Genomic DNA, 19,457 nt, shown 5'->3' on the forward strand with positions numbered 1-19,457 from the left:
TTTCTTATAGAATAATAATATTCCATAACATTTGTATACCATAATTTATTCAGCCATTCCCCACCTGATGGGCATCCACTCAGTTTCCAGTTCCTTATCACTACAAAAAAGGGCTGCCACAAACATTTTTGCACATGTGGGTCCTTTTCCCTCTTTTATGATCTCTTTGGGATACAGGTCCAGGAGAGAAACTGCTGAATCAAAGGATATACATAGTTTGATAGCCCCTTGGGCATAGTTCAAATTGATCTCCAGAAATGGTTACATCAGTTCACAACTCCACACCAATGATGTCTTAGTGTCCCAGTTTTCTCACATCCCCTCCAGCATTTATCATTATCTTCGCTGAAATTATTCTTATTAAACTCATGATCAAATAAAATCAAATGCACAAGGGGTTTTTTCGTATAAACTGTAGTTAAGCCATATTCTCCCATCTTATAATTACTCGTTCTTTTTTTTTTAATTCTATGTGTAAAACTTTGAATATTATCATCAAGTTTATCATCAATCCATTCTAGTTAGCACTATATTTATAATTCTTATAAATATGCTTTCTCTGTTTTTATCTCTTTTATCCAAGTTATTTATTAAAAGAATTATAAATTCTAACGTTTGACAATATTTGTTCAGTAACATTTTTTATAAGTTTTTTATATGTGATTGTCCAAATAATCACAAATTTATCTAGCCATATCTAGTCCATATTTCTCCAATTTCGTCTTCATTGTTTTTAATCATGTCCAAATTCTTCATGACTCTATTTGGGGTTTTCTTGGCAAAGATAGTGGAGTAATTTTCCTTTTCCTTCTCCAGTTCATTTTCCATATGAGAAAACTGAGGCACATTTAGTTAAATAATTCAGGGATGACTCACTTCTGATGTGATGGACTTGCTGAGTCCTTGTCAGGGCTGCTTACCACTTTTTTGTGTCTGTCTCCCAACTCTGTAACTTGTCCAGGTTACAAGAAGCTATGGTATATTCAGCGGTCACATCCCCCAAAACCATCTCAGCAAATGGGCTAACACAAGTTGCTTGGTAACCAACAGGCATCATCCCCAATGATGAGTTAGGGGAATGTCTATTCCAAGTGAAGACCTCTTCAGGGGGTGGTTATTTGAGAACGGTTTGTTTCAATGGCCATAAAAGTGACTGAAACTAGTGCTGATTTGTCAGACCTCAAAAGATCATCCACTGTTTCCTGGATCATTGTTAGTCATCCTAATTTTTTTCTGGCCACTGGACGTCAATGACTCTGGAAGAAAGAATGAGACTGATAACTTTGTGCAATTCTCTACCTTAAATTCAATTTATGCATAAGTCTAGACATTATCCTATGAAGTCCTTTTTTTTTTTTTTAAATAAAGGATAAACAGCATCTTGTCCTCAAAGATAGTATGAGACTTGAAATGCCTTTAGTTTAGCATAATGACCTTATGCTAATTGTTAATTGTTAAATATATTGTTAATATTTACAATTTTTGAATTGTTAAATATTTACAATTTTTTAAAAGATTTTGATAGGGATTAATTTCAGGAATGTGTTTCCCAAGAAGACTTAGCTGCCTTTTCTATTTCAACCTTTTGGGAAATATAGTTTCCAAGGAAAAATTTCAAGCTGTTGCCAATATTATAGAAGAATGATACAGATCACTAAAAAAGAAGAAAAACATAAATAAAAACATCTATGAGGTTCTATCTCACACTAATCAGATGGATAAAAATGAAGATAAAAAGAAAACGTTAATCATCTAAAGGAATGTTGGAAGATGAGCACAAATACACTGTTGATAGAGTTGCGAAATTATTCCATTATTCTGGAAAGCAACTTGGAACTATGTCCTCAAAATCATTAAACTGCATACCCTTTCACACATCAGTACTACTTCTAGGCTTATATCCTAAAGAGGGCAAAGAAAAAGAAGAGGATCTTTATGGATTTTGGTGGGGTTTTTTGTTTTGTTTTGTTTTGTTTTCAATTGTAGCAGTGCTTTTCTTATAGCAAAAAACTAGAAAACTCATGTTGGAATGGTTAAACAAATTATGGTATATAAAAATAATGAAAAATATTCTGAAAAAAATTGTAAGGCTTGTATGAACTGATTTTAGAAAAATGAGCAGAAATAGTAGTGAAATAAACAAAAACTAGGTGAACAGTTTGTACAAGGACAACAACATTTTGAAGTACCATGAACCTTAAAGATTGGATAAATTGTGATCAATATCCATCCACAATTCCAGAGGACTAAGTGCTTGCTATTCACCTCCAGGCAAAAGCGATTGATAGGCATAAGATACAAAGTAAGATATACATGTTTAGACGTGGCTGATGTGTAGATTTGCGGGAAGGAGTTTTTTGGGTTTTTTTTTTAATTGGCATGAAGAGTTTTGAAAGTATGTATTATCCCCACTTATATTATTTCTCTCCATTTTCTATGGGGAATAGTTCACCTTTTTAACATGCAGATCTTTTTCCTGTTTCATAGTTGTTGTTTTTCCATTCTCAGTAGTATCTTTATGTTTTTTTAATGTTACAAAATTTACTATTTACTTTTTTGCTGATTTATGCGCATATATATATATAAATAAAATTAGGTATCATTAATATTTAAGAATGGTTATACAAGGAATCATGCACATAATGAGGATATATGACAACAGAACTAAGAACCTTCGTAATTAAGCACAATTATGAATTAGTATTGGGAAGAACAACCCTTTTTTTTTTTTTCCACTTGATTTTAAAATCTATTCAGTATAACTCATTTAATGCGTTCAAAATTCTGAATAATATTTAATGAGTTAGTATCATGAATCAAGCATTTACAACTCTATACAAGTATTTACTAATATTCTTTGATGGAATGCCAGTTCAGTCTCCTTACTATATACAGCTGAAACTTTCTTAAATTAATTGTTTTTTAAATGAATTTTTTTGAATCAAGTTGCAATTTGGAAATTTAAGATATAATTTTATTTTGATAAAGTGTATGTTACAATTATTTTAATCATTTTATAGCTATTTTCCACTTGTTTCCTAAATGTTCTTTGTGTTTATTACTCTTTATAACAATATGTAGTGCTCTGTTATGCTCATTTACCACAATCTAGATATTTTCTAACTGCTAGACATTTAAATTTTTTTAGGTTTTTTTACATGTAACATTGGTTATATAGAAATGTTATTTATATGTGTGTAAAAACTATATCCTGTTATATATTTATATTTAATTTAGTTCCAAATTTGCTACAAATAGTTTCCCTCTTCCTAGTTATTTCCTTGGGAGGTATTCCCCTAAAGTCCTACAAGAAAGGGTATGACTAGTTTTGTGTCTTTTGTCACAGGGCAGCCTGATTTTGATCTATATGTTTTGGGGTGTTTTTTTTAAATGTATTTTTTCCTGTTTATTTGACCATTCTTGCCAATTTTTGTAAATCAGATTTAGAAAAACTTAGGTAAAGTATATTCAATAGTTAATAATTTATCTTCTCAGACAATGAGAAGAAGAGAGATGTGAAAAAGGTGAATTTATCATTCTACTTTGGGCCCTTTACACAATAAAATCTCAAGGTGTTTGTTACACTGAGTCAATGAATGCCATATGTCGGGGAGGTTTTTTTGGTTTTGTTTTGCTGAGGCAATTGGAGTTAAGTGACTTGCCCAGGGTCACACATCTAGGAAGGATTAAGTGTCTGAGATCAGATTGGAGCTCAGGTCCTCCTGACTTCAAGCCTGGTGCTCTGTCCCCTGTGTCACCAGGTGTGTGTGTGTGTGTGTGTGTTTTAAATGGGTATGTATCAGTAACTCATTCCACTGGATTTTCCTTAGTAGCACAGCTGAGGATTATCTGACAAATTCTACCAGAAATCTCTTACTCTCCACTCCCACTTCTGATTAAGAAGTTCCTTTCCCTTCACTAGTTAAGATTTTTCAGGATTGCTCTTTTATTCCTTTCCAGCCATGAACCAGAGAATCAGTCAGAGTGCTCCTGTGAAGCAGCCGCCACCCCTGGCTCCCCAGAGTCCCCAAGGCAGCGTGATGGGTGGAGGTAGTTCCAATCAGCAGCAGCAGATGAGACTGCAGCAGCTGCAGGTGGAAAAAGAGAGGCTCCGACTGAAGCACCAGGAACTGCTTCGGCAGGTGAGGCCGCAGGTTAGAAACCAGTCTTCCCCTTTTTTATCCTACTTTCTGGTGTTGGGCATGGTTAGCTTTTAGCCGCTGTGAATAATGCTTGCGCATGTTACGCCAAGAGTGTGCTCCTTCTCTGCTCCCTTCTTGCTGACCTCTGGTTTGGGACAAGAGAGCTAAGCCAGGTAGGCCCAGGGCCCCTGCACCTAGTGGCCAGGAGCTCATCACATCCTCACAAAACTTGCTTTGTTGAGTTCAGATGGCACATGAGTATTGTTCCATCTCTGAAGACTGAATAGAGTAAAAGACTCCAAATAAGCAGGTGAATTGATCAGGTTATGGCAGACGTATCTATTCCCTCCATAATTGAAAGGAACACCACCCTAATATACTCTACTTTTCAGTGAATGAGATGGTGAGGTTGATTTTCTTGTCCAATGTCAGAAGCTTCCAGAGTGCCTTCAAATTGTTTTCCATTTAGAAGCATAGGATAACAGAGAGTTTGGAATATTTCTTTTCTACCCTCATCACTTTTCTTTCAGAAAGTACTCTCTTCAAGATACTTTCTTCCCCCCTCCCCGCCATCAGAATTTCTTTTCTGATCTACTTCACAGTCATACAAATGCAAAGAATTTGTAAACCTCATCCATTTTTTATTATCCTTTTAAAAAAAAAAAAAACACCAGTATTTTTACAGTGCATCATTAGTATCAGTAGAAAGCACTGTGACCTCTCATCATCTTGGGGAGTCTATGACACAGAACTACTTTTTAAAGTGAAATTAATTTAAAAGGTTTTTTTTTTTACACTGTAGGAACAGTTCTGACTTAAAATCCAAGACAGACTCACCTTATATGGAATTCTTCTCGAGGGAAAGCAAAGTATTAGTGTGTTTCTAGTCTAGCAGGCACATGATTAACAAAACGGGAAACTTTGACATGTGATGTCAGGAAGTACTTTTAAAGGAATGTTTCTCCATCTGCTCTTAATAGGGTAGAAGGAGGAAGCTAGTTAACAAGATTAAATATCTCCCTAAATGTGATTTTCTATCAATACTTCTCAAGAGAAACTTTTCAGTTAAATGGTTCTATGACATTATTACTAGATAATGCCATAAAGTTTATAATTTTTTTTTTTTTTACGATGAAGAAAATTCATTAGCATATAATTCAATCCTTTTTCATTTGTTGCTTTTCATTTTGTAGTTCCTGGGCCCTGGTTAGTATAGTTCATTTCAACAAATATTCATTTGTGTGAAGTGTGCTGTTTGAACCATTGTTACAAAACTGAGTTTTAGAAAAGCAAAGCCTATAAAAGTCAAGTAAAATATCAGTTAACAGTTATTAAATATGTTCCCTTGAAAATCCCATTTGCTTTCCTTTCTCTAGATAACCTTTAAAGAATAAAAATTGGCTCTCTGTCATCTTGCTTGTCAATAATAGGTTAGCCTGGGTCTTAAGTGGGAAAATATTGCTGTTTATGAACTCCTTCCTTCCAAAATATCTTGATAATTTTATTCTTTGCACTATTACTCTGGGTGTTGGGTCCTGGGGGAGAGGGGGAAGAGTTTCATTTCCTTAAAGATAACAACTTTATTTTCTTCATTATCAACTTCTATATTAAATCCTGAAGGGGTTGGTGTGGAAAAGGAAAAGGGGATATAGTCACTATTTCCTTTTATGCCAATAGTCTATATATAAAGTGTTGTTAGGTCATCTGATGAAAGTCTTTAAAACATTTCCATGAAAAACTTTTTTCACTAACATATCAGTGATGCTTTCTACATTCTTTTAGCAGCTATTTGAAAAGCAAAATCTCAGCAATAAGAAACTAGGCAGGATGGTGTTGTGGTTAGGGCACTGGACTTGAGTCTCAGAAAGTCCTGAATTCAAATTCAAATTCAAATTTACTAATTATAGGACCTTGGGCAAGTTACTTAATTACTTTGTGCTTCAGTTGCCTCTTCAGTAAAGGAGGCAGTTGACTTGAAGGCCTTCATGGTCCATTCCAGCCCAAGATTTATAATCCTATGATCATGCAATCTTTGGAGGAGAAAGTCCATAAAAATGATTACCACATGGCAGTTTAGTTCTTTTATCTCATGAACACAGGCCAGATTGTTGTTATTGGTTTTTTTCCTGTCCTTTCCTCAAATGCTATAAAAAGTCTTAGTTTTCATATGGTGGCTCCATTGGCTTTTACCTCCCTCAATCTGTCTCCTCTTGGGCTGTCATGGGAATTCTGTGCTATGGAGATGAGACTGGATGGTGTTTGTTAAATCAGCCTGCATAGCCAAACCATGTGGCTTAAAATAATTTTTATCCATCTTATTTTTTACTCTTAGGCATTGCGGAATGTCAATCCCAGCACAGCAAATTCTCCAAAACGTCAGGTAGGCTCTTAACTGATGTTTTAGCATAAGAAAAAAAAAATAAGGTATTCCATTAAAATAGCCAAGAGAGAAAGTTTATGTTCAGTGTAGCCATACTCAGGGAAGATTAGCAATGTTAACACATGAGCCACCATTCTGCTGAAATGCTTAATGTATCTGTTAGCAGAGTTGTCATGGTCTTTTTTAATTTAAAAATATTCCATTTTGACCAGTTTTCGATTTTGACTTTTAGAGAAGATCGTTCCAAATTTCTAGTATTTTATTTTTATTGCACGTTGTGCTTAATATCATAGTGTACTTAGATACTTTTTTAAAGTTATAAATATTTTAAAACTTTAACATTCTTGATAATCACTTTTTTAAAAATTGTTAGGTTAAAAAGTATCTAAAGACCAGCAAAACAAACAAACAAAAAGCCTCCTCTGGGAAGATTGACCAACTAGGTGTTTGGTTCTTTTTTTCCCCCTAGTTTTTGGTTCTTTTAGATTTTTCTACAAAGGAAATGTGTTTTTACATCATTTCATATCAGTCTGACTGTTTTCCTGCCTTCCTCCTTCTCTGTAAAGATGCTTTTAGAAGGATAATTGCATGTGAATATAAATGGTGTTCATGAGAAAGGAGAAATCTTTTGAGAGTATATCCCCAAGAAAGGACTAATGGTTAGAAAAGAGGACAGAAAATGTCTATTTTTATCAGTATTTCTGACTGAATTCACAGGGTTCATTTGAAAGTAACTGAAATCATTAGATTAGGAGGAGGTAATTGGAGAGGCAGGAGGAATGATGATTCTCTTCCAGTATCTGAAATGGCTGGTGTAGAAAAAGAATTAGATTTGATCTTTTTGACCCAAGAGAATAGAACTAAGAACAACAAGTAGAAATTGCAAAGAGACTGCATGAGGATCCATAAAAGGGAAATAGTACAAAAAATAACTATTCCAAAGTGGGTCCTAGGACTTCCTGGAAAGGAGAATCAGGTAGCTCACAATCTGGAGACCGCTCATCTGAACTTTTTTAGAAGAGGTTTCCTTTCAAGTTCAGATTCAGCCAGGGGATTATTGAGTATCTTCCAACTCTGAAATTCCATATCTTAATCACAACCAAGAAATAAAGTTACATGCCCCAGAAGTGTCTGTGCTTATACAAGGAATGCCTTAATCAGATATCTGCATTGAATTTTGCATATTTCAAATAAGTTATTTACAGATAAACTGTTTCAATCCTTCTAATATGTAAAGAATCAATTTTGGGGTATTTTTTCCCATAGATTTTGGGGAGGCTGAGATTATAAGAAGTGGGAATTCCTAGAGGTATTCAGATATAAAATCTGTCCCTGAGCATTTCTCAAGTTAGAGCAGCAAAATTCAGATAATGAATGATTCCTAATTTCTACATGTAGGAAATTAGCTGTGTTTGATTAACTGGAAACAATAATAGGATTGTTGACTCTTAATACTTTAAAAATAAATTGTGTTCTCATAGTCTCATCTGCCTTTTCTAATCCTACTGGTCTTCCAAGGAAACTTTTACTTTGAATTTCTATGTCAAGGGTTATAGACCTAGAGCTAGAAGGGGCCTTAAACGCCATTTAAACTGATCCTAGGCAAAGAGCAGGTACAGAACTTCTACAGGTATAATTTTCAGAGATGAAGTTGTAGGGCAGGTCTTCCAGCTCACAGGACAGTGCTCTTTTCATTGTACCATGTCTACCCTAAATGTAGCACTTAGTCATTTAATACTTGAGTTTTTTTAATAGTGTGATTTTTTAGAATAAATTTTATTAACAAGAGCCAACATGGATAGAAAGGGAGCCTCAGATCAAGAAGTATCAGGTATAAATAATTTCCACCATAGATACACATGGGCTGTGTTTGTCTTTTGGCAAGTTTCTTTTCCTTACCTCTAAAACTCTTAATTTCAAAACAGATTCAGGTTTACATTGTTAGGAATATTTTCACTGTGAATTCTCTATTCAAATGAAATCATAAGTCCAATCATCATTAGAAGCAACAAAATATAGTGGATGGCTGAGTTTAGTTTCAGGAAGACCTGAGTTCCAAGACCTGTCTTTGAAATAGCTATAACTATAGGCAAATCTCTTAACTCCTAAAGCAAGAGTTGATGGAATTGTCAGGCCTTGCTAATGGGTATCTATAACTGTCAGATTAGATAATAAAGTAAGGGAGAAGAAAAAGTAAAAAATGGTACCCTTGACAGAAATAGGTAGTCAGAATTAAAAGTATATTGAGGAAGAAATTTACTTACATTCAGCAACCAACTATATGCTCAATAATAAGATAATGAATTCACTTTGGGACCTATCAAGACTTAAGTTGAGAGGGAGAGGCTGGTTTGGATCTCAATAGAAAGAAATCAGGGCTAAGTGTATTGCAAAGGTGGCAAATGGAAGCAAGAGCTTAAGGAAAGACTTTTGTGGTAGATGGCCATATTAAGTACTTGGGAAGGGAATGAAAAGCCAGAAGGAATACTTAAGGAGAAAGGAGAATTGGGAGATGGATGTTCTAATTGTTCAAATTCCTTCTGTCTAAAATTGAACTCCCCAGCATTGTCATTCTCCCAAAGTCTGCTCGTTCTCCCAATTTCTCTGTTTTTGTTAATGGTGTTTAATATTTTTCCAGTGATCTAGACTTTTGAAACTTCTGAGACATTTTTAAAGCTTTACCTCTTTACTATATTATATGATGTTCAGACTCTAATTACCTGTCACTTACATCATGGGTTCTTAACTTGAAATCTGTGGACTTGTCTTTTTTGTTTTTAAATTTTGAGAATATTTCGATAAAAAAATAAATTTCCTTTATAATCCTAGATATTTTGCTTTATTTTAAGACATAATTTTGTCAAACAAGTCTGGACAAAAGATAATTTAAGAAGCTTCCTAGCTGTCCTTCTTATCTTTAGTCTATGAACCCATCATATTGGTTTTGTTTTCCAAGTTTTACCTTATTTTTTCTGCTTTCCTTTTTGCAACATGGCTAATACGAAAATATGTTTTACATGATTTTACATTTGTAATTGATAAGTTGATCGTTTATAATTGATACTTTTTTAATTAAAGCTTTTTATATTTAAAACCTATTTATAGATAATTTTCAAAAATCCTTGACTTGATATTTAAGATTCAACACAGGTTGGTTGTCACATAGTTCGCAATTTCATTTTGTAGCTTGAACCATATGCCCTCCATAAACTATTTATTAAACTCCTCCTTCTTCAAGGTCTAGGTCATGAGTGACTTCCTTGACTGCTTTAGGCACTAGAAATGTAAGAAGAAATTTGACAGTCTCTCTGCTCTCAGATTTTTTCAAAAAATGAGTGAGGGAACCAATGCACACACAAATAATTACAATTTAAACTAGAAGGAAGAGTCAGATGTAGAAACGTCAGAAGGTTGAGGAGGGAAATTTCACTTTAATTTAGGAGAGGGGAGTCAGAAGCCTTTTAGCTGGGCTGTGAAGAAGAGATTTCAAGAGAAGGGAAGGAGAGGAGTGAGAATTTATGCTAGACATGGATGATGGCGTGCCCAAATGAACAAAAAGCTTTTGCAGATTTTTTGAGATCACTAAGATTATGTAGGTAGTCACTTTAAGAAAAATAAAGTTATGGTTGATGTTAGTTTACTATTGACTTATGAGTCAATAGTACTTTTTTTTCACCTCAATATCCTCTTTAGCAAGCTGGGGCAGAGATTACTTGATATATGTTCTCTTTTTGAACTACTGTAATTCTTAATAAACTTCTTTATTCTTTGAATTATTTACCACTATTTACTAAAAATACAGTGACAATTAAAGAACAGTCACTTCAAGTGTTAATCATTCCTAGATGTTCTAGTATTATTTTCCCTTAACAATTCCTGAACCTGATTTCCTATATGAAATGCTTGTCTTGCAGTTTTTTGATCAAAGTATTGTTGGGCCAGGAGGAAAGCAGGACCAAGTAACTACCATATTAGTTTAATTATAAGATCGATGGACTAAAAGCCAAGCACAAGGGGACATAGAAATAAGAAAATGGAGAAAAGGGAAAAGTTAAACATAAGGACAGCTGATAAGTCAATTGACAATAAACTAACCCTAGTGGAAAGCTTACTAGAATGGAGATAAAGGACCCAGATTTGAATGCTGGGTATGTTACCTGTATGATTTAGGACAGGTTGCTCAATTTCCTGGGTTTTAGTTTTCCTTGAAAAATGAAGCAGTTGGATTAGATGATTCTCAAAAGTACCCACCTATGATCCCATGAACCTTTGTCTATCCATTGAGGCCCAAGTGTATTCTGTGGAATGGAGTCTCTCTTGGCAGCAGCATTTGCTATTTCAAAGGAGGAATTTTGGTCTCAGGGTGAGAAACAGGAATTATGTCAAAAAAACACTTTATTTGACTTTTCACAATATTGTAAAGAGAAAGTACATGAATAAGTTTGATATGAGGGAAAATATAGAGTACTGCTTCCCAAGATATACATGAAAAGTCAAACTTTCATTTTATATGAGTTTTGAAGAGGGGATGATGATATAAAATACCACAAATATTGAAAACTACTGATTTAAAGATTTGTTCTATTGTGTCCCTCCTTGACTTTTGCTAGTAGATTCTTGACTAACTTGTCTGTACTGTTTAAAAATTATGTAGCTCGCTTAAAATTTTTTGTCACTATGGCTTTTCTGGAACTCTCTCTTATATTCTGAAAGTCTTTTTAGATTAGAAAAATTTTCATTGTAATTTTATATTAAGATAAGTATGTGATGTTTGAGGTGTATGTGTATTTTTAAATAAGTATCTGGATATTTTGGTTATCTAAATTTATCCAGCTGTTAAATGGAAATAATACTTGTAATATTTCCCTTACAGACTCCTTGGAAGAACAAAGCTTTGTAAAAATGGAAAGGGCCATACAAATTTAAGTAGTTGTTAATTATGGGAAAGATATGTCTTTTTAAGATTAACAAAAGGTGTTTCAAGTTTAATTTTTACAAAGAGCTTAATTAAGAATTTTTCTCTACCTCCACTCTCTTCTCTTATTTGTTTTAGAATGTACAATGTTTCACTGGATCAAAAATCCAAATTCCTCCCCTTGAAATTCAAGGTTCTTCAACAGCTGTTCTTACCACCTTGTGTCATCTTTAACAGCTCCCCCAAATTTAGCCTTTTGTTCTAGTTGGGCAGATGTCCTTGCCCTCCCCCATATGTTCTCATAGAGTGCCCTTCCTCCTTCTCCTCTCTATTCATACAAATCTTTAATTTCCATTTTAAACCAGCTCAAGACTAATCTCTCTTTTTTTTTTTTTTTTTTTTTTTTTTTTTTTAATTTAATAGCCTTTAATTTACAGGATATATACATGGGTAACTTTACAGCATTAACAATTGCCAAACCTCTTGTTCCAATTTTTCACCTCTTACCCCCCCCCCCCACCCCCTCCCCTAAATGGCAGGATGACCAGTAGATGTTAAATATATTAAAATATAACTTAGATACACAATAAGTATACATGACCAAAACATTATTTTGCTGTACAAAAAGAATCAGACTCTGAATTATTGTACAATTAGCTTGTGAAGGAAATCAAAGATGCAGGTGTGCATAAATATAGGGACTGGGAATTCAATGTAATGGTTTTTAGTCAAGACTAATCTCTAAGAAGTTTCATTAAAATCTTCATATCTGCCTTGGAGATTACAGGTACTCTAAGTACATGTAGTTGCAGGTGGTTTTAAAAAAAAAAAAAAAAAAGTGTTCTTTTGAGACCTAATTCTGAGGCCCCAGTGTAAGTGAAGTAGGAAGGGCAACCTGAAGGTAAACCAAATGTAAAATAGAAGGATTTAATTTGTCTTCAGAGCAAAGTAACTACTTCAACTTTCATGGGAACTGCCGCTATAAATATTCTGTAGCTTGTGAAATTACATGGCTGAAGTCCTTATTGGGAGTAATAAATCTAAGTTAAATTCAGTCCTTTATTGGTTTAATATGTGATGAAAACCTTAATATTAGTGTCGGGACAGATTTTGTGCTACACCATTAGTCTCCATGTTAGAGGAATGGAAATGTCCATGGTTGGAAGTTAAACAAAGCAAAATGATACTACTATTCAAAACAATATGAAAACATTGCATTACTGGCACCAAATCTTGTTTTTATTTTATTTTGAATTTGCAATTAGCAGAAGAATTTGGCTTTTTTAAAATCTCTCTTCACTGTATTTCATGTTAACAATGGCTAAGAATCTGACAGAATCCATTTGAATTTTTCCCCCCTAAATTGTCTTCTGCTTCTTTAAATTCCACATCTTAACTGGTTATCCAGCTAAAAGGTTTCTATTTATTTGGGAAGCATCTCAATGCTGTTGCAAGTTTCTTTGAATGTTTTTTCAAGGACCAAAACCTTTTGAAATTTCATTTTTGGTGATCTAGTGATGTGTACACAGGGGAATTTAGTATCCCAGAGAAAGTCATGTTTTCTGATGCTATAGCTTCAGTTTATTGATCTCAAGTATTGGGTCTCTTTTACCTTTTAGTATATATACACCTCAGATTCCTCTATAAGAAATCTTGTTGTGGCTTTTTGACTTAGAAGACTACCTATGATGCTCCACAGTTTCTGTAAATGCTTCTTTGTATTCCCATAAGCTTTTTATTAAAGAAACATTTGTTTTAAAAACAACACACAAACAATAATCACTTTCCTTTAACTTGAGCAAATGTCAAAGCAATTTATTTTCTGTTTTAAAAGAAGAAATTAAAGAAAATAATAAAAAGATAAATGGTTGAATGCTTTGGAAGCTTCAACTTGAATATAGTGTTCATAATTAGTTCCTAGGCGAAAGAAAGGTCTTTTTATTAGAACTGTAATGAAGGCCAGTCTGAGGCCAGACATAAGCAGTTAGAAGAAATGGCATTGTCTATTTTTAGAATTGTCAACACAAGCTTATCAGAAAAACTATTTATAAAAGATGTATTTTTAGAGTTAGTAAGTGGCTCTAAATTGGAGGGTTTGGTTGACCAAATTAAATTTTCTAGAATAAGTCATTTACAAAAGTAATCTTCCACTTGTCATGTTTCATCCAAAAATGGGTACAAACTTTTCCACATCTTGCTGCTAGAAAAGAGTAGTGTTATAAAAATGTCTGGTGTATTCAAAATCATTTAGGGATTCCCAAATCTTGGCTCATGTCACTTGAGATATCTACCTGCTATCATATTCATATAAATGCATTGTATTTTACAATGTCAAAAAATGAGAGGAAAAATAGTTTCAGTATATGTTTTAAGTAGCAAAAGTAAAGGAGAGAAACGTTTAAATAAACATTCTTAAAATGGCAAGCCTTATGTAGAACCAATTTGTTAAAACATGTCATTTCATGCTTTAATTATCAATATTGTATATGTATGTGTTAATGCCACTGAATAAAAAAGAAGACTGGAAGAGTTTGGATGAAATGTAGAGTAATAGATTAAGAAAACAAAGAGGTCACCTGATTTATTCTCCCTCTTCCGGGTAAGACTAGTTAGATCTTGAGTTTTCATTGTAAGTAAGCTCATAATTCTTTGCATTCCTGACTGAGCATTATAAATGAGAATCCAACCAAACAGAGAACAATAATGGTTTAGACTAATGTTGTTGAAAGTTAGGTGCTGGAAAAGTGTCATAGGCAGCTGCTTTATGGGCTTTTTGCCAAGAGAAAGAAAAGGTGACGTTCATATGTGAGAAAGATATTCAATTAAGCTTTAGTATAATAAGGCAAGATGACTCTTGTGAGCCTTTGTACTTGGAAAAAAAAACACATTTTAGATGTGATTTTTAATTGTTCAGATCAAGTATAACTAATTAAGTCTTGGGATATAACTAGATAAACTACAGAAACTGATTCATGTTAAAATTGCAACTTTTTCTAAGATACTCCAGTGACTTACTCTGTACATATAGTGCCCCAAATTAGAATACTGAGCTAAAAATACTATTTTAAGCTTCTGTTTTCCCAAAGGTAGTCAGAATAAATAGTTTGACATACTTTCAAAAATAGAGAAACAAGCAAGTTAATAGGAATGTAAGCCAAAACTTAATCATGCTTCTGTTTTTGTATCTTAGAGGCCAAATAGTTCTTTCCATGTTTGCCTTTTCATGCATAAAGTGCATATTTTTAGCCTCTTCTTGTGTAATGATACAAAAATGAGGAGCTTTTCCCATTTTACTCATAAAACTGGACTAATCTGAGAAACATTTGAGGTAATAAAAGATCTCTTTACTTACGACTTAAGTTTATGGTGGTAGCTAGGTCTTGGAAGTGTTCAAAAGCCTACAAGTCAGACATCTATTAAGTGTCTAAGGCTTCATTTGAATTCAACTCTTCCTGGCACCATTCCAATGCCCTATCCACTGTATTGCCTAGCTGCCTCCTATGAGTATGATTATTACCCCACACAGATAAGTAAAGCAAAAGGTTAAAAGAAGTGTTGAAGACATTTTTGAATCCCATTCTTCTTGAGTCCAGATTCCACACTGTTCACTAAGCCATGGTGCCTCGGTATACTTTTTAAGGGAGCATACATATAACCAATTTTGTGTAAACATGATGCATTGATGCTCATGATATAGACCAGTCAGGGAGGTGTTTGACAATAGAATAAAAGTCTTTTATTAGTGCTAGAATTCTTACATGAGGATTTAAAAAAAAAATGTTTTAGCCATTTTCAAGGTGCATATCTCTGGCCCTTTTTTGTTATAAAAGTCTCCTGTTCCCTAGGTATTAGCTCAGCTTTATTACTACAACAAAGTCTTCCTGGAAGAAGCTGCATTTTTGGCCCCCTCTTATTGAGTAACTTGAGAAAATCATTTAACTTTTTAAATTATATTTTATTTAATTTTCAGTCAGTAAAAATACTTTTTCCTTTTACCACTGGATTTCCAAATGATTTAAAAAAAAAAAAAAAAACCCTTTTACAAATATACTGAGCAAAAAAAATTTCTACATTGGCCATATCCAAGAAAATATGTGTCTTCTAAATCACTTTTTCACTTCTCTATTGGGAGGTAGATAGCATCATAATTTTATTGAAAGTATGGTTGTATCTACTGGTCATCCTGCCATCTAGGTGAGGGGGTGGGGGGGGTAAGAGGTGAAAAATTGGAACAAGAGGTTTGGCAATTGTTAATGTTGTAAAGTTACCCATGCATATATCCTGTAAATAAAAGGCTATTAAATTTAAAAAAAAAAAAAAGAAAGTATGGTTGTTCTTAACACTGATCAGAGTCTTTACAATATTGTTATATAAATATTTCTTCTGGTTCCACTGATACTCTGTATCAGTTCATACAAGTCTTCCCAGGTTTCTCTAAATCTAATCCTTCATCATTTCTTACAGCACAATAATATTCCGAAACACATTTACCATAATTTGTTTAGTCATTCTCCAGTTAATAGGCATCCCCTCAATTTCCAGTTCTTTGTCACCAAAAAAGAGAGTAATAAGTATTTTATTCATCCTTTGCTAGAGTTTGCTTAGGATTAATCCCTTTTTTAATCTATTCTCCTTATTCTTTCTTTTACTCCCCTGCTGGTTCCCTCCTATCTTTGTTAAGTGAAATAGATCTTCTATATCCAGTTGTGTATTCCTTCTTTTGACTAATTCAGATGAGAGTATGGTTTAAGAGTCAAAAGCCCTCCATATCCTTTTTGCCCTGTTTCTGTACACTTCTACTTGCATACCCCAGTTATGTGAGATAATTTTTCTTTATTTTCCTTCATCCCTCCCCCAATGTATTCCTTTTACTCTCCCTTTTCATTCTTTAGAAGCTATCAAAAAATAACAGAAACATATGTAATCTCTTTGGATAATAGGCTTCAGAGAGTACATATATATCATTTCTCCATTTTAAAATACAGTTTGTCCTTACTTATTGCCTTAAGTTTTTTCATTCATATTTGCCCATTTGCATTTTTTTCTTGACTACTGTGTTTACACTTGAAAATTTCTATATACCTTTAATCATTCCATCAGGAGTATTTAGATATCCTCTATTTCATAAAAGACACATTCCCACCCACCCCACAGTATTGGACTCAATTTTGCTGAGCAAGTTATTCTTGGTTATAAATATTTGCCTTCTGAAATACTGTATTCCAAGTTCTTCCTTTCTTAAAAGTGTTGGTTGTTAAATTGTACATGATCCTGATTGTAACTTTTGAGTACTTGAATTCTTTCTGAAAGTTTACATATTTTTTCTTTGACCTGGGGTCAAATTTTGAATATGTTGTATTTGAGAATTTTTGTTTTGGGGTGCTTTTCAAGAGGTAGCTGGTAGATTCATTCTATTTCCACTCTACCATTTGGTTCTTAAGAGATATGGTCAATTTTATGATCTCTTGAAATAGGATGTCTGAGTGGGTTTGGGGTTTTTTTGTTGTTTTTATCATGGCTCTCTAGTAGTCCAATGAGGCTTAAATTTATCTCTCACTTTTTTTCCAGGTCACTTCTTTTGGCTTTGAGATACTTTATACTTTGGGGGGGGGGGGGATTTAAAATATCTATTTCTTGTTGTCTTAATGAAGTCATTATCTTTTTTTCTTTGGGTCTTGAGTGCTCCTGTGAACATAATAGCTTTTTTATGATTGAAATTTTTTTATTTAATTGCTCACATTTCCAGCTTACTTTTGACTTTAGATTTTGTTAGAACCAGGCTTTGTCCACTCATGGAAGAAATATCTTAGTTGATCCTGCTGCTGCTTTCGTATGACATTGAGTATTGATGATATTCTAGGACCTTGGGAGTTGTAAACTTTCAGTGCTGCCAAAGTATTCTGATAAAGTCTGATCACTTCACCCCTGGTCTGAGTTCTCTCGAGTTCCTAATCTGAGATTTGGGCATTTTTTTAAGTAACAGACTCATTTGGAATTTCAGTATACTGATGGACTCAACCACTATTAGCTAGCTACCAGTAAAATTCTGCCGATTTAGAATGATAGACCTGTAGGCTTCCTCCCCTTATTATTCCTCTGCAGGATTTAGAAGTTACTAGAAGATAGAACCATGATTTCACTCAGCTCTTGGGGTCCAAATTACACAGCTGCCCAACTTTTTCCTTGCTCACTTCACAGCCTACTCCTGTGCTCATTCTTGATCCTAGTTCTCTCCTTAGTACACCCTGAATCTTTGACCCAGAACTGAGAAGTGCGTAACAGAGCTGCCAGATGGAACCTGTTACTACACTATTTGCAACCTTAGGACATTGCTTTGGGGACCTCTTCGTGCCTCTCCCTGAACTGGAATGCTCTGTGGAGATAGTCCAGAGTGTCCACATACTTTTTCATCTGTCTTATTTCGCTGACCTGCCCTAAGAAAATGACTCACTGTGATTTCCCAATCAGATTCGGCTGGGGCATTTTCTAAAGCTGTTGAAAGTAATGTGAGAGAAAAAGAGGGAGCTTACTATACTTCCTATTATTCCACTACCCTGACTCCCCAGTCATATAACTTATATCATGGAGATAATGCTACCTGTTTACCTACAGGCATATCTCATTGGTGGAGATCAAATGATAGCATGTGTGAAAACCTCAAAGCGCTGTCAAGATGTCAGGTTACATCTTCAGTGCAAACTCCCAACCATTGCAGAATTCCAGAGCTAGGGGTGACCTTGGGGATTAGGTTATTCAATCCAGTCCTCCATTTTTACAGATGAGAACTTGGAGTACAAAGTCCCCTTCAAATCATGCAATGCTATATTATATTCACTTCTTTTTAACAAATGTATTTTAAGGGAAAAAATGATAGTTATTTCATTAAACTTCTTAAGTGTTTATTTCAGATTTTCAAAACTGGGGGGAAGGGAATGTTTTAGCAATATAATTGCCTTTGTTACACAGGAAACATAATGAGACCTCCTAGTGAAAAACAGCATCCAACTTGTAGATAAAATCCCTTTTTGAGTTGCTTGATCAAGTAGAATAGTTTAGTTTTATTTTTAAGAGGCCAAATTAGTAAATAGTAATGAATCAATGATTGTTTCACTGTCTCTAAATATATTGTGTCAAATAAATATTTTAAGCTTCTCAACTCGTGAAATTCAGGTGCAGTGTTTTTTTCTCTTTTGAAAAGCATGAGGTATCTCCCTATCTCTGGTGAAAGACAAATGTAAGCAAAGATCATAAACTATCTAAAATTGATAGGAAATTTGAAGATTACCTAATGTTACCTCCTTGTTTTATAGATGAGAAAATCAAAGCCTTAAGAGGCTAAATCACTTTTCACATGTTTCTGATGGTGGTCATAGTCTCATCACCACTGCAGTATTTTTTCTGCTATGCCTCCAAATGCCAAAAGAAGAATTTTATTTCAAATTCAGGAAGGGCAGAATAAATCAAATGTTAATTAGTGTTTTTTGTTCACTCTTTACCGTTCAGGGGAAAATATGCTTTGTGATTTCATATTTTTTAATTGCTGTATAAAGAACATTTTAAAAAACATTTTAAAACTCAACAGATGACTAGGAAGTAAAATGAACCATTAATTTTAAAAATCATTTCCTATTTTGAAAAGGCAGATAGGCAGCTCAGCGGATAGAATGCGGCCTTGAGTCAGGAAGAATTGAATTCAAATTCAACCTTAGATGATTAGTAGCTGTATAACTGATCAAATCATTTAACCCCTGTTCGCCTCAGTTTCATCATCTGTGAAATGAGGAATGTATACTTAAAGGATTGTTATGAGGATCAAACAAGAAATTATAAATGTAAATATTAGGTATTACTGGTATTGTTTTTGAATCTTTAAGATTTAATAAGACATTAAAGATTTGCTGAGAATTAGTTAGCTAATGTGGAATTTGATTATTGCTCCAAGGCCAGCTCTCTATTCACTACCCTACAATGTCTTTTAGCCCATTTAAGAATTTGGTCTGGTTAAGTAAAGAGAATCCCA

At 33.9% G+C, this 19,457-nt stretch overlaps 1 protein-coding gene across 12 annotated transcripts in view; it reads left to right on the forward strand.

The window, feature by feature from the left end:
* The window catches only part of YAP1 (Yes1 associated transcriptional regulator), a 143,406-nt gene that overhangs the window by 113,389 nt on the left and 10,560 nt on the right, over positions 1 to 19,457 (forward strand). For 3 of the 12 annotated variants that reach the window (XM_031961059.1, XM_031961067.1, XM_031961060.1), the window contains 2 exons: positions 3,961 to 4,154; positions 6,475 to 6,522. In XM_031961059.1, the coding sequence (XP_031816919.1) occupies positions 3,961 to 4,154; positions 6,475 to 6,522 (242 nt within the window). The remainder of the gene's footprint in view (positions 1 to 3,960; positions 4,155 to 6,474; positions 6,523 to 19,457) is intronic. The other 9 variants (XM_031961061.1, XM_003764276.4, XM_031961068.1 and 6 more) reach the window with 3 other exon arrangements.

Source organism: Sarcophilus harrisii, chromosome 3, assembly GCF_902635505.1.
Source record: "Sarcophilus harrisii chromosome 3, mSarHar1.11, whole genome shotgun sequence".
Lineage (NCBI taxonomy): Eukaryota > Metazoa > Chordata > Mammalia > Dasyuromorphia > Dasyuridae > Sarcophilus > Sarcophilus harrisii.